The sequence below is a fragment of the Rhipicephalus microplus genome, chromosome X, assembly GCF_043290135.1.
Source record: "Rhipicephalus microplus isolate Deutch F79 chromosome X, USDA_Rmic, whole genome shotgun sequence".
Lineage (NCBI taxonomy): Eukaryota > Metazoa > Arthropoda > Arachnida > Ixodida > Ixodidae > Rhipicephalus > Rhipicephalus microplus.
The window spans coordinates 158586179-158601954 of NC_134710.1; the positions used below are offsets into that span (position 1 = coordinate 158586179).

General features: G+C 46.4%; 1 protein-coding gene across 3 annotated transcripts in view; it reads right to left on the bottom strand.

The window, feature by feature from the left end:
* Positions 1-15776, bottom strand: part of LOC119177060 (protein FAN) — a 181793-nt gene that overhangs the window by 39605 nt on the left and 126412 nt on the right. For all 3 annotated transcript variants that reach the window (XM_075878063.1, XM_037428427.2, XM_037428428.2), the window contains exons 25-26: positions 11915-11979; positions 10663-10724 (exon numbers count right to left, since the gene is read on the bottom strand). In XM_075878063.1, the coding sequence (XP_075734178.1) occupies positions 10663-10724; positions 11915-11979 (127 nt within the window). The remainder of the gene's footprint in view (positions 1-10662; positions 10725-11914; positions 11980-15776) is intronic.

Genomic DNA, 15776 nt, shown 5'->3' on the forward strand with positions numbered 1-15776 from the left:
GCCCCAATCCAAACAACAAGAGGTGCTGCGGATGTGGCTACAGCAACCCACAATAGGAACATCGATGCGATCCGCAGTGTCAACTATGTGGCAAGGGTCACCTCATGGGAAACCGCCAGTGCAAGGCTAAAGACAAGATCTCTTATCTGGTTAAACGACGACAGTGGGAATAAAGAACACGTGACGAAGACACCGCTGTGTTCGAAGCCTACGGCAACTGCTACGACAGCAGTGATAACGCAAGCTACTACCACGCCTGGCAAAACCGACACCTGAGCAGGGAAGGACGCTCGGCCAGCCATGGGACGAGCGGCGGTGCAGGAAAGTCTCGCTCGAGATCTAGCGCATGCTCACGTTCAGGATCTCTAACTGGTTATCGTACATCGAAGCCGAGAAGGAAGTCGAAAACGCGGAGTGCAGCCGGCCCAGGCATCACCGGCTTCGCAGACTATAGCAACAGCAGCCAATGCGGTACCGGAAGCCACTGGCAGTGGCAACAGCAGCAACAACGCTACAGTAGCAACATACAGGAGGTAAGCTGGGCAGACCTTGCTGCCTCCCCCGGTGCCAGCGCCGCTGCCGGGTTCCGTGATCGTGTCGCGGTCAGTGGTGGGGGTGGCCCCGTTCCCGGTCGCATGAGTAGTGGCGAGCTCGAACGAGCCATACAGCACCGCTTAGGGTCTCTAGAATATACAATTAATCAGTTGAGACACGAAAATACGCTTCTTAGAGAAGAAATAGCCAAATGGAAAGGTGGGGTGGCTCAGCAGCAAAAACGCCAGGTGATATTAGAGCAACAACCTCTTCCACCTCATCCCGTGCTGGTCGAGGTAGAGACTGTTGACGAAAGCTCGGTGGAGACAGCGGACGAACGCGAAGACCGTCCGGTATGTTCCAAGAGAACAGCGTTAGACCCCGAAAGACCCACGACCGAATCGTGCAATGCCTCCTACGAAAGGCTAAAAGAGTGCGTAGGGAATATTGAGACAAGCCTAGACGAGTGTTTCGTGAGCCAGATGGAACAAATTAACAAAATGTTTACAATGGTCAACAACTCGGTGGCTAAGCTTGCAGAACAAATGACTCAAGGGATCGCAACACTGGCGGCGCGAATAGATGAAATCGAAGCTAAGCCCTCCACCTCTTGCGGGCAGGCCGATGCGGGCGACCGGTAAACCATACAGGAGACTGCAACAGCAGCACCAACAATCATTACTGACAAACACAGAAATGCAGCACAGATTCTATTAGGGGACGGGCTGCATTAACATACACGCATAACGATGGTTAAGAGCAACAAACTACACACACACACTAGACAACATCCACAACAGTACACGATATGGCAGTGGAACTGCCGGCGTTACAGAAGGAAGAGGGGCAATCTCCAGCAGTTTGTGATCCTGTTACAGGAGAGAAATGACCACGTCAAACTAGCGGGCTACAAAGCCATAGATGCGGCCGCGTATAGCGAAGAGCAAAGGAAGACGCCGAGTTGCATCGACTGGTGTTGAGGTGACGCCCCTGGCCGCTGCGGTGCTCGTTCGTCGCAACCTCACAGTGGGGGAGCGTGAGCTTCAAGGGGTGAAGATACTGCACGTGTTCGTAGAGATAATTCTGAGGAGGGGTAAAGGACTATTTGTATTGAATGTATTCAGCAAGCCCTCACTGCAGCACAGATTTGGGGAGCTGTTCTGAAAGGTACGTACAGTTGCTGGCGATCAGCCGCTACTCGTTGCGGAAGACTTCAACGTGCCTCACGTGGCCTGGGGATATCCACGAGAAATACCCAAGGGCAGGCTCCTGTGAGAGGACACGGCAGACCAGCGACTAGAGCTCATCATGAGCCCTGCCGACCCCACATATAGGGGCAACAGCGCATGTGCTGACACTCTACCAGACCTTGCGTTCGTGGCGAACATAACCAACGTGCAGTGACACAACATGCAGGAGGATCTCGGAAGTGATCATTCCTTGGTAGAGATTAAAATAGACACGGGATTGCGTGCTAGCAGGTGTCACTTCGAGAGCAAAGGGTAGGCTAGAGGACGCAGGCTCCGTCTCGGGGAATGGGATGCATTCCGTAAGACAAGCAAAAAACATGAGCGAGGCGACCAATCAATAATAAACATTTAAGAATGGACCGAGACGCTCAGGGCAGACGTGGAGGCAGCAACACATGAGGTCCCTCCTGAGGCACATCTTCACGTGATAGATAGCCGACTCCTGCACGTGGGAGGCCAAGCAGTGTTTGCTAAAGAGATGGAAACGTCAAGGGCATAATAGGACGTTACGCAGGCACATAGCCAAACTGGACAGGGAGACAGAAGAACACGCTTTTAAGGTATGCTGCACACAATAGGAAGAGACGAACAATGGCCTCGAGAGACAGATGCATGGTGCGAACGTTTGGCGCCTCTTCCGACACCTTCTGGATCCGGAGGAGACCACGAGAGCTCAGGGGCACAAGATTAGCAGGCTCATACCTGACTTTGGGGGCACGCTGGATGTATTTCTTGAGGCCGTTCATAAGCGCTATTTTAAAGCAAGAGAAAGAACACAGCACGCAACGTATGACAGAGGCAACAATGAGAAGCTAGACGCGGAGTTTAGTGAAGCTGAAATTAGGGCAGTCTTAAGCAACCTCAACACCAGGTCTTCTCCCGGCCCGGATCAGATAACCATCAAGACTCTACACAACCTGGACGATGAGTCAATTACGCGACTCACGGAATACATTGACTGCTGGCGAGAGGGCTCCCTCTCCCATGCGTGGAAAAGAGCCCGTGGGGTCACAATTCCCAAACTGGGCAAGCAGGTGACAATCAATAACCTAAGGCCGATCTAGCTCGCGTCCCGCGTGGGTAAAGTCATGGAACACGCTGTCCTAACTCTCGCTCTGATTACCTCGAAGACGCTGACGTCTTCCCCTCATGATGGTCGGATTTCGTCGCAACCTCTCGGCGCAGGACATGATGCTGCAGCTGAAACATCAGATTCTAGACAGCACTTCTAGTTCCACCAAGGCTATTCTCAGCCTTGATCTGAAAAAAGCTTTTGACAGCGTCGAGCATGCGGCGATTCTCGATTGAGTCTGATCGCCGAGATTAGGCCAAAAATTTTGTAACTATATACACGACTTCCTCCCCAGCAGGCGTGCGAGCGTCATCGGCAACGCGGAATCACCGGAATTCGAAATGGGTCCAACGGGTACGCCGCAGGGCTCTGTCGTGTCGCCCATGTTGTTTAACCTCGTCCTCCTTGGGCTACCCGAGAAACTAACGACAATAGAAGGTCTGCATCACAGCTTTTACGCAGACGACATCACCCTCTGGGTCCCCACAGGAGGATGTGATGGCGACGTGGAGCGAACGCTGCAGATGAGCATGGACGTGGTGGACGAATTCTTGAGAGGTACAGGCCTCGAATGTGCTTCGGCTAAGTCCGAGTTATTGCTATACAGATCCACGAGAAGGGGCCGCAAAACCGTTCTTCCCAGTGGAAGGAGATCAGAAATCAGAGTAATAAAGGCGGACGGCGTTCCTATACCAAGCGTGGAGATCATAAGGATATTGTGACTACATCTGCAGGCCAACGGTCACAACAATGAGACAGTTCGAAGACTTAATCATTCGGTAGACGACACGATTCGACTCTTACCCCGCATAATGAACAGACGCAGCGGTATGCCGGAAAGCTGTGCGATCCGCCTCGTACAGGCGTACGCGATCAGTCGCACGATGTTCGTCACCCCATATCTAAAATGGCTGGCGTCCAAATGATTGATTGATTTGATATATGGGGTTTAACGTCCCAAAACCACTATATGATTATGAGAGACGCCGTAGTGGAGGGCTCCGGAAATTTAGACCACCTGGGGTTCTTGGCGTCCAAATGGAACAAGGTCGATTGCATGATTTGCAAGGCCTTCAAAAAAGCAGTTGGCATACCTCTCAACACGAGCACCGACATGTTCTTCGAGCTGGGCCTGCACAACACCCTGAACAAACTGATCGAGGTGCACAACATTGCCCAATACGAGCGATTGTCCATGTTTAAAACGGGCAGGCGCATTCTTGAATCTCTAGGCATAACATACCACACACAATGCAGGGGGAAAATGATAGTTTCCATCATGGTCTGCGACCGTCTCATCAACCCACGGCTACCAGGAACATGCACCCGACACACCACGTTGGGCGCCGCAACAAAAGAGCGAGTGACCTCCAAAGAATGTATGGCAACATTGACGAAGCGGTGTACATGGGCGCCGCGCAATTCCTAGAGGGAAGGAGTATTCACGTTATCACCATTGTGAAGAGCACAGGCAAATGCCTCGTGAGCATCACGATGCCTACAGAACACACAGAGGCGGCCGAAGAGGTGGCGATTGCTCTTGCACTGGTCGCAGTACCGGAGGCTGCGGTCGTGATCAGCGACTCGCAAGCTATCGTCCGTAGCATCGCGCGCGGTCGCATCTCATGTCTGGCGGCCCGGATACTACAATCAAGTAATGGAAACAAGGATGGTGGCTAGCTTCGAGGAGCGATGGCCTCGGCGGCGGCGTTCTCGTATCTCAAAACTGAAAACGCGAATGTCTTCCTTCTGTGGACCCCAGCTCACACTAGCATCTCGCTCGCAGGCAACCAGGCGGCCCACACCGCGGCTCGAAATCTCACTCACCGAGCCGTGGCTGATTCGGTGGCCGCCTTCACCTGCGAGAGTGAGGGATGGCACTATCCACACAACAATAACAACTGGAGTGGTCGTGGGGTGATTGTCTGACCGCATTGTACGACGTTACACAACATTACAGACTAAACAGACGCAAATACCCACAACCACACAACAAATTGGACAAAAGACAGGCCGTGACTCTGAGGTTATTACAGACAAATAAATACCCCAGCCCAGTGATCCTTCACCTCTGTTATCCTCACCTATACCCGACGGACGCGTGTAAAGTGTGCGGGGAAAGGGCCGCACTGCGGTACATGCTATGGGGGTGTGCTGGAAAAGTTAACGTCACTGCCGCCGCTCCCTTCGCGGCGCAAGTTAGGCAGGGACGAACTCCAAGGCCAATTGCTGCTGCCACAACCGCGCGAGGGCAGGGCGCTGCCGCTAGAAGGCAGCACTCACCAGCGATGAGCTGGCCTACCAGCTTTGGGCAGTCCGGCAAGCTGAAGATGCCGCCCAGGTCCAAGGACTTCGAGCGGTCACCTGAGGCACCGCCATCATAATCGACGGAGAGAGGGAAGGGACAGGAATTAATCTCCTCTTCCCCCACCTCGCCCAGTAAAACTGCCGGACTTTAAATAAAGTTTATTCATTCATTCATACAACCGAGTCGCTAAAACGTTGCATTCACACACCATTTAACAGCCTTCATTTTTGAGAGGATGCCAAGAGCATTTTACGATGTGCTCGAAGCAGAAAGCGGCACCCACTCTGAAATTATTCATGTGAAGAGAGGATACGACGACAATAAACAGCACTCTGGATGTTTGCACTAACCGAGCTTACTACAAGGCATTAGCAGCTGAATAAGACCAAATGCTTCCATACGTTGTTTCAGGCATATGTGCAAGCAGTCACACTCGCCCTGACATAACCGAATAAACCACCCTTTGAGAACATACATGACATATGCACACATAAACACAACATGGCTAGCAGACGACGCACGGAGCAATCCACACTTGCGCGCTTCAGTCAGTCGCCACCAGGCGGTGACTCCACTCGATCTAGCGGCCAATAATGGCACCGCTTGTTTTTGGTGCCATTGAGCTACGCCACACACAGACCACTCGAAGCGCGACTCGAAATGACAAACGGCTTGCCTCAACAATCGTCACAAAAATAAAAATGACGGCTTCACGTGTGCACTTAAAGGCACAGAGTTTCCTAAAATTAACTAGAGGGGACTCTGGTGCTACGATTGTTCACCGACCATGGGAATGATGGGTGGTCCACAGATTTGCCTAGTCTTCGTACTTGTGGGTGGCGAATCGCACTTGTGGCTTCGTTTATTGCTGTGCTCCGGATTTGTTTCGAAGGAAAAAATTTACCCTTTGGAACTTCGTGACTCGATTCTAAATAGTAAGTCTAAAACAATAAGGTGGTAAAGCACAACAGCTGATCATTTGCAGAATTTTGTTTAGTGAGAAAACAGCTCCAAGGCACACGAACACACACAGAGCCAGAAGCAGGCCAGAAGTACAAAGATTAGACAAATACATGTACTACCCATCATTCCCACGCTTTCTGAAGCGCCGTGCGTTGCAACTCTCATAGACACTAGCGCCAGAGTTCCCTCTGGTGTATATTTAGGCAACTATGGTTAAAGCGACACTAAAGCCAAATAAAAATTTACGTCAGAGTGAAAGCTCAATGTATGACAATGTTTAGAACGACAATATTATCAACAGCAGTGCCCTACTTACCGAGAAATTAAAGAAGCACCGAAACATTTTTTCAAGTAACCACGACAATATTATCAACAGCTGTGCCCTACTTACCGAGAAATTAAAGGAGCCCTGAAACACTTTTTCAAGTAACCATGGAATAAATTCACTGGAAGAGCTTATCGCCTTATGAATTTCACGCCACAAAAATTTTAAAAATCCGTCCAGTGCGAGTGGAGTTGCAAAGATTTCTTGCATGCTGCAATTGTATTCTCCCTTCTCGCGTCCCGTCGAAAGCGCTGGATGCTAAGCAGGGAGGGATGCCAGGGGCAAAAAAAATAATACAACATGCGCACCTTGTGACCTTGAGAACTTTTTTTTTCTTTTTCTTCAAATGCACATCTTTTTCAGTGTGATCACACGCGCACACGTGCATAAGTTGCGGCCTTTCACGGCGATCTCTGTAATGACGGTGCGCGGCATGTTAAAATCAGTCAATGACTGTTAGATGGGCTTTCTACGAGTAATTTTTGAGCATCTTCTGTCATTTGCTGACAGAAGAGCAAGCAATTTTCAGCTAACTTTGGTCATTTATTGTGAATTCCAAACTGCATGCTGCGCTATAATATTTGGCATGCATGTTGTCGGGAGTCTCTATTACCCATCAGCAGCGTTTTCTGACTATGCTCAACAAGTGTTGCAAGGCCCCTTTAAGGTAAATGCACAAGAATACATGCATTGCAGTAGGACATTCTCAATATGATCCCGATGATTCCGGGCGAACCACCTACAATTAATCACTAGAAATCGATCTAGATGGCCTAAATATAGAACCTTTTGTGCATCAAAAGACGTAGTAAAATGCTGCTTTTTCGTTTCTGTTTGATTCATGGAAAAAATTACCGCCAGATGTTAGTTACTATGGGTAATGGCGTGAGTTGTTCGAAAATTCAATTTTTGCGTGGTTTAAACTGGACATGTTGTGCCATCTAGCGAGGCCCAGTTGAACCAATCAAGCATGCAATATTAAAGGCCATGGCTAAATATCGTTCAACGGCCATTGTTGCTGCTGTGGCTCTCGCTACTTTCCAACTGCTGCTATTATAGTGTCGGCGACAATGCATTAAATCTGGGCAACGTTGTGCATGGCAACAGTGACGTCAGACGTTCCGTTGAGGTGGGTAATTTAGAGTGAACTAACTCGATGTGGACCACTAAAACGTGAGTTTATTTCAAAATAAGCCCTTCCTTGGCATAAAAGTAACATTACGAGGTTTTCGGACCACTATTTCAACAATAACGTCGACTTAATAGTTGCCTTTAGTGTCCTATTAAGCCAGTTGTTGGCTTGGCTATTAATGGTTATAATGTCGTCCAAGTGGTGCTAATTGTGCACCACTTTCCTCAATAAAAATGGCACACTTTTCGAAATTCTCGAATCTAAGCCGACCCTAGAGTTGGATGCAAAGAAATCTGAAAAAAAAAAAAAAACTATCGGCCTAGATTCGAATAAATACGATAAGCAGTGTCTTGTGAAGCTAGACACCACTTAATATGATGGCAGGAATACTACAAAGAAGTACTAAAAAGGAAAGATGTGGGCAGATGCTTACTGCTAGCTGAAACTTTACTGCTAGCTCAAAGATATACAAGCAGTTATATACAGGAAAAACTGAGGTAATGCAAAGAAAGAATGATCATACACTATGATGTCAATATAACAAAGTTGCATCTTACATGAAATAAATTCATTATAAGAAAAAACTCCTTATAAAGGTATATTCCTAACACTATAATGCAAGACTGTTCTTTATGAACTTCGTTCTAACGAATATTTCGTTACATTTGGGTTCGTTATATTGTGGTTTGAGTATAAATGATATCTGGGTTTTTACATACTAAAGCTATGATATCACTATGAGGCATGCCATAGTAAAGGGCTCTAGAAATTTCAACCATCTGCAGTTATTCAATGTGCACAAACATCACACAGCACATGGGCCTACTTTCGTCTCTACTAGAATGCAACTACCAAAGTCGGGACTGAACTTGTGACTTTTGGGTTGGTCAGTAGCCGAGCACCATAACTACTGTACCATGGTGGAGGACAAGAACAAAGAACAAGGCACCACAGTACTCTTGTCCATTTCTTGTACTGGCATTCTCAAGAAATGCCAACATCCTTTGTGCTATGGCAATTGATTGTTCGGCTATACATGAGCTCCTTTCACATGACATGCTGGCTGCCTTGATAATGTACATTTGGTTAGAATATGTGTGTGACCATGAATTTTTGCTCTGCACCACTTAGTAATACCAAATGATGTAATACATCATTTCTACACGACCACTGACATGTGCACAATAGTGATGGCTTGCCACAATTGGGAGATACAGATTATCATGAGAATTAGAATTAGCAATATAACATTTCCTCTTGAAAAAAAAAAACACAACCCAGTATGTCTAGCCAAGGTACAGTGGATAACCGTAAATGAGAACCAAGCAGCAAATATAGCCCGAAAAATAACTGTGTATGCACTATTTCTTTAATGTGCACACACACACAAAGAAAAACATCAGCTAGAGAGTATTGCTATTCGTTCAGTGTACCACTAGGTTTGACAAGGCTAATTTTATAATATATATTAATTCTCGTGGTTTAGCATCCCAAAATCTCGATATGATTATGAGAGATGCCTTAGTGGAGGGTTCTGGAAATTGACAACATGAGGTTCTTCAACATGTACAAAAATCTAAATACATGGGCTTCGAGCACTTTTGCCTCCATTGAAAATACAGCCACCGCGGCCGGGATTCGATCCCGCAAGCTGCGAGTAAGCTGTCAAGTACCGTAACCACTACCACCAAGGTGGGCAAGGCTAATTTTATGGGTTTCGAAGGAACAAAGCTTATGAAAAATGGAAGATGGCACATATCTTTTCGTTCGTAAAGTAGATCCAGTGAACTCTGCCTTTGCCAACGAAACTGATAACTTGTGCGCATGCACTTGTTTTTATTTATTAGCTAAACACTGCTCTAGATTTGCTAGTTCCGCTTATAGTAAGTGGAATTTGGCTTTTTTTTTTATCGAGTCACTTATAAAAGTTTGCAGTCCCTTGTCGCATTTTTTGGGCTTATTCGCAAAAAAAGAATGACATAGGTTCTGAGAAGCGAAGCAGGTAACAAAACAAAGGAGGAGACAAAAAAAAAAAAGAGTCAAGACACAATTTCGCAGGATTGCGAGACGAAGAAGCAGTGGCGGCGAAAGACTGAAAAGCGGACAGGACTGACGTGTGGAGGGAGCAGGGCAGTTGCTTTTCCAGCAATGGCTTTGAGGCATATAGGCTCGTTGTGGAAGCCTGGCCCGAATGTTAGCGAAGCCAAAGATGGGCAAGAAAGGCCTTGCTTGAGTGATGAGTTTTGACATCATTCCTCAAGCCCGGACCAGACAACACAGCCGTCACCTGTCTGCACCCAAATACACAGAGACTACCATCTACTTGTGTTTTATGCCAAGTGCACTTCAGACCACGCCCAGTGTCACGCTTGTCTTTTGAAAAAGGTCCAAGATGCTGTGTCAATACTGCCATGGCCGACGTCTAACACCATGTAGGGGGAACAAACGCTGCAACACTTGTAGGCGATTAGAACATTATGTTTTCTTGTTTTCTTTTTCTATTAATAATGATAGTTTTTATGTGTAAGTTTTTAGGTTTGCTGAACTTAGCTGATACATATTTGTCTTTTTTGCCTAATTGTTAATCTTGTTACGTAAATAGCTTTTGAGATTATTAGAGCTCTGTTTATCTCTAGCCTGTAGAAATTCGTAACAATGCATTAGTTTCAGATTCAAGCTCAATACGGCTGCTACCTACAATAACTACTCAATCCAGGCTGCAGCGGCCTAATTCGATGGAAACGGAAATGCTGTGGCCCGTGTGCTCATACTTAGGTGCAAGTACGTTAAAGAGCCCCAGGTGGTCAAAAATTCCGGTGCCCTCCAGCACGGCGTCTCTCGTAATCATATGGTGGTTTTGGGACGTTAAACCCCATATATCAATCATCAATTATTACAATAACTACTGTAATTGTATTTAATCACAGTTTAATCATGTATGGTCAAGTTTTGCATGTCAGTTTATGAAGTGAACAATAATAACGCTCTTTCAACACAATATTTTTTTACAGCGAGGTTTGATGCATCTCGAAAATTTAAAATAAGTTACAAAGATCTATACCAGGAATGCAAACTTGCCTGCATCTTCATGAGCCATAGCCGATTCAGTGACACGTCCATATTCCATGTTATAAACATAGCTGTAAAGAAATACAGTTAGCCTTGTAGAGCAATGCTACCACAGGAAGTAAGGAGTCCACCATGGCCGTAGCATAAATTTTTGGGGGGTGTGGGGTGAGGGGAGCAGTGAACTATGTAAGTTTCTGCATGCATTAGTATGTGCACATGTACATATGCACATTCAAAAGTGAAAAATTTAACGGGGGCGGGAGTGTTAGCACACTTGTCTATGCCCAATCATCTCGCTACATCATAGAAAATCTGGCAGGCACTCATTTGGTTACATCGTTAGTCCAGTGCATTACAGAGCACGTCCAGTACAATTCAGGTACAGTCTAAGCGCATCACAATAAATGCCTTTGTCATCACTATGGAAGCTGGTGTCCACATTACATTGAACCTGTGGAGACCGTTATGTTATAATATGCCAGATTGACTTTTGAAACCCTGACTAAGGAAGGCCAGAACATTCCTGTCCTTGCTGCTTATATGTTTTACCAAAACTCAATGAGACAGTAAGTACCAGTGAGTTGTGTTTGTGCAGGTAAGGCATACATTTTCTTTGCATGAGTGCATAGATTTACTGTGTACAGTACAAAATTACTTCTTTTCATTGCTTTTATTTTCATATATTTTGATGAGACAAACGGCTATTTCATTTATCATTTATAGAAAGCGTTCTGTCTGGATCTAGATTCCCCTCCCCCAGAACAACAGCATGGATACAACCCTAGATTATTAAAGGCACATATGTACAGAACTACGGCACAAATTATGTTACATGATTTAGTTCATACGTGCACTCCTCTACTCAAAAAAACGACACGCCATGCCATCAGAAATATTTCAGCCAAATGTGTATGGCTGCAGAAATGACAATGTATAAATAGTACTTATTTTCTGCCTTTAAAAAGCATGGTGCACACTGGAGTGAGGGTAGTAATCATGGCATGCTATCAAGCACTACTACATCGGTCTTGCAGTTTATATTGAGCAGACTTGGGAAACAAAGCAACATACTTCATTATGTGAATATCCCAATGCTTTAAATAAATTGCTGTTCTGTTTTGTTTTATGAATAAATGTGTGTACACACACCAAAGAGAATCAACAATGGGAAGGGAAACTGCAGGGTCCGTGATTTTGTTAGTCATACCATACAAGGGCAAAAGGTAAACAAGACACTTTTGATAAAAAGAACAGTACTCACACATAATTATCCCATGACGCCACAACAACTGTTTTGTCATTTATTACGATGCATGAGGATAATGTCTGTAGAACGTGAAGAATAATACATAATACATTGGTAGTGTATATGCAAATTATGCACTGAGCTATGAAACAAGTCAAGTAATGCACTTTAACAAAGCAATTTAAATGCACTTATTACATACAAAAGTAATTCAGGATTACACTGCTAAGCGTGTGCTTGCAGAGTTTATCTTGGCCACGGTAGTGTTTTTCTCATGATAACAAATAATAATGGATCATTCCATGCAAATGTCCCAGCCATTTTAGCGACCATCTCAAATGTATTTCAAAAAAATCGTGCTCATTTAGTGATCGAAAACAGTGAAGCGGTAAAGTATTTCAGAAATAAAAAAAAATTCTGGTCATGTGGCTGCCTTCTGAACTTTCTGGAATGTCATTTGGGTGCTCTTTGTGGAAAAACTTATTTTAAAAGTGCCACTCCTTTTTCTACCAAATTTAGTCTACATGCTAAGTAAAGGTTCTTGTGTAAGGTGTTTGAAGCTCAGTAATATTAGTGCAGTTTTTCTGGCACATATGCCTTCACAAAATTAGCCAAAATGTGTTATGTTTGCATTTTTTCTATTGCAATACTGCATTTTGTATAAATATCTGAATAGTAAATACTTACTTCAAAGAAAGTATATTTTGAATAAAAAATATTTTTAGACCTCTCAAGCTGCTAAACTTTACGAGAAAATTCACTAATTTCACAAAATCATCATTTTTGTTCATATTGAGATGCAATTTGCACCATGTGGTGGTCCAATTTAAAATCGCCTTTATACCTAAATTGCAAGCAACTAAACAGTTCTTTTCATATGGCAAATTTTATCATTAAACTTTTCGTTCTAGGATAGAAAATAATTTTTGAACTCTCCCATTGACGGCAACGGGAAATTTCAAGGCGGCAGCTGTCGTATGACCAAATGGGAAATGGGAAAGTTGAAAAATTATTTTCTTCCTTAAAACAAAAAATGTAATGATAAGATTTGCCATATAGAAAGAACTGTTTATTTGCTCTCCGTTTAGGCATAAAGGTGATTTTTATTTGGACCGCCACATGGCGCAAATTGCATCTCAATATGACCAAAAGTTACGATTTTGTGAAATTTGTGATTCTTTCTCGTGAATTTTAGCAGCTTGAGATGACTAAGAATATTTTTTCCTCAAAATATACCTTCTGTGGAGTAAGTATTCACTACTCACATATTCATAGAAAGTGCAGTATTGCAAAAGAAAAAAATACAAACATAACATATTTTGGCTAAATTCTTGCAAGGTGTATGTTCCAGCAAAATTGCACTAATATTACCGAGCTTGAAACACCTTACACAAGCACCTTCAGTTAACATGTAGAACAAATTTGGTAAAGAAAGAAGGAGCAGGAGACACAGCTGAGCTGCCAACCAGAACGGACGCATTTCGACAGCTACGTGACTATCGGCTGATAGCATCGGCCCGCGTGACCATCGCCGCACTGGCGTTCTCGCACTGTCTGTGCCCTGGCTTAACGCAACGACGCCCAGCTGTCTGGCCCCACCGGCTAAAGACAGACCTGCCGGACGCCTTGGACAAGGCCGTGGGGTCACCCCCAGGCTCTCTTCTCCCAAACACCATCGACGACCTGGTCTAACCACCCTTGGCGCCGTTGTGCGTGAGACCCTTGCCAGGACAGTTCCGGTGTCTCGCTAGTTGCATCTGGCGGCAGCAATGCTCCCGCGTTCTTCATGTGAATCAGTATCGACGGCTGCAGCAGAACTTGTGATGCAGTCATCACAACCAGCCTACACTCCGAAAGGCAGTGCAAAATGCGTGGCTGACTCACAAATGAATGCAGATGATTTGTCTGCTTCAGCCACACCGACAAGCAGGCGGGAATGCCCCTCTCTGGCAGCTGTTGCCTCGCCTGACACCGAGTCTTAGTACAAGGTCGTCGTGAAACCACGCGAGTGCTTCGACATATCAAAATTGTCAAATCGCCTCCTTCAGTCAGCCTTCGACGCCTGCCTCAAAACCACCGCGTTTCAAGGTTTCTCCATTCACCATCCCACCAACAGAGTGTCTGTATGGGTGCGTTCTCTAGCGGATGTTGACCGCCTCATAAAACTCCGAACTCTGCCAGTCACAGCTGATTGTACCATGAAATTACAAGTGTACTTGAGTTGCGGCTCTGGGGTTGTGGTCTCCGGGGTTGACCCAGGGAATTGTGGGAGGGCCTTGTTGCTGCTTTTACCTGCTCCACTCACAAAATCGTAACAGCTCGTTATATGGGCCATGGAAGCACGCACCTGGTCACTCTCCAAGGCCCTCGAACGCCACCAAGCCGCATTTCGTACTATAGATGTGTTGGAGCTAACACGGGAAAGATTCAGCCCAGACAGCGTTCAGTTTTCGAACCAATTTTTTTTATTATCGCGCTGCACCCACCGCGCGGCCCGAATGCCAACTTCTTCCTTGACGAGCGGCGCATTGAGGCGCTACAGGGCCGTAGGAATCACCAGAGCGAGAGCCGTAGGAATCACCAGAGGAGTCGCCCAGTGAACATGCTTGGATGTTTGCATCCAGACTTTAGATTGAAACCCCGCGGCCACGAGAGCGGCGATATACGCAGGTTTCAGTCGATCAGCAGCCACGACGTCTTCACGGCCACTGATGTCCAGCGTGAACGTCTTAGGTGTACGATGGAGTTCGCGGAATGGGCCATCATAGGCTGGTGTTAGTGGTGGCCATATTTGGTCACGCCGAACGAAGACGTGACCGCAGTCATGCAGATCCTGACTGACTTAGACAGACTGGGGGTGTCGGTCGGCAGGAATCACAGGAGCAAGGTCCCGAAACGTGGTGCGCAGCTCGAATGTACGAGGAGGCATCGTGAGTGGAAGGTGGCGATGATGGCTCGAAGAATTTTCCTGGAAGACGCAGGGAAACGCCATAGACTAGTTCGGCTGAAGAGCAGCCGAGATCCACTTTCAATGCTGATCGGATGCTCAGAAGTACGATGGGGAGGTGGTCGAGCCAACGTACCCTTGGCTGGTGAGCAGTGAGGGCAGCTTTCAGTTGTCGATGAAGCCGTTCGACCATGCCATTGGCGGAAGGATGGTAGGCAGTTGTGTGGATGTGTCGAATGCCCAGGATATTGGCAAGTGCGATGAAAAGGGCCATTGAAACTGACGATTGCGATCAGTGGTGACGACAGAAGGGCATCCAAAGCGCAACACCCAGCCGTTTGTGAAAGCCTTGGCAACTGTTGGTGCTGTAATGTCGGAAATGGGAAACGCTTCCGGCCATCTGGTGAAGCGATCCACACATGTCAGCAGCTAACAGGCTCCTTGCGATGACGGAAAAGGACCGACGATGTCGAGATGGACGTGAGAAAACCTTGCGTCCGGAGGCCAAAACGGGGATGTTGCCGTGACAGTGTGATGGTGAACTTTAACGCGCTGGCACTCAAGGCAGGTTCGCGCCCAGCGTCGGACATCAGCATTGATGCTTGGCCAAAGGAAACGAGATGTGACTAGCTTCTGTGTCGCACAAATACCAGGATGGCTCATGCTGTGCAATTGATTAAAAATTGCACGACGAAAAGCTGAAGGCACGAAGGGCCGAGGGACACCAGTAGACGTTTTGCACGTTATTAATGAGGTAGAAAATGGAAGCGGGCACTCCGTGAACGATAGAGACGTGGATGAAAAGCGAAGACGATGCAGCTCAGGATCGTTGCTTTGGGTAGCTGCTAGCCCTTCCATGTCTAGTGGTGGCTGGGCCGACAAGGCATCGATGCGGGATAGTGCATCAGCAGCAGCATTTTCCGGCCCATG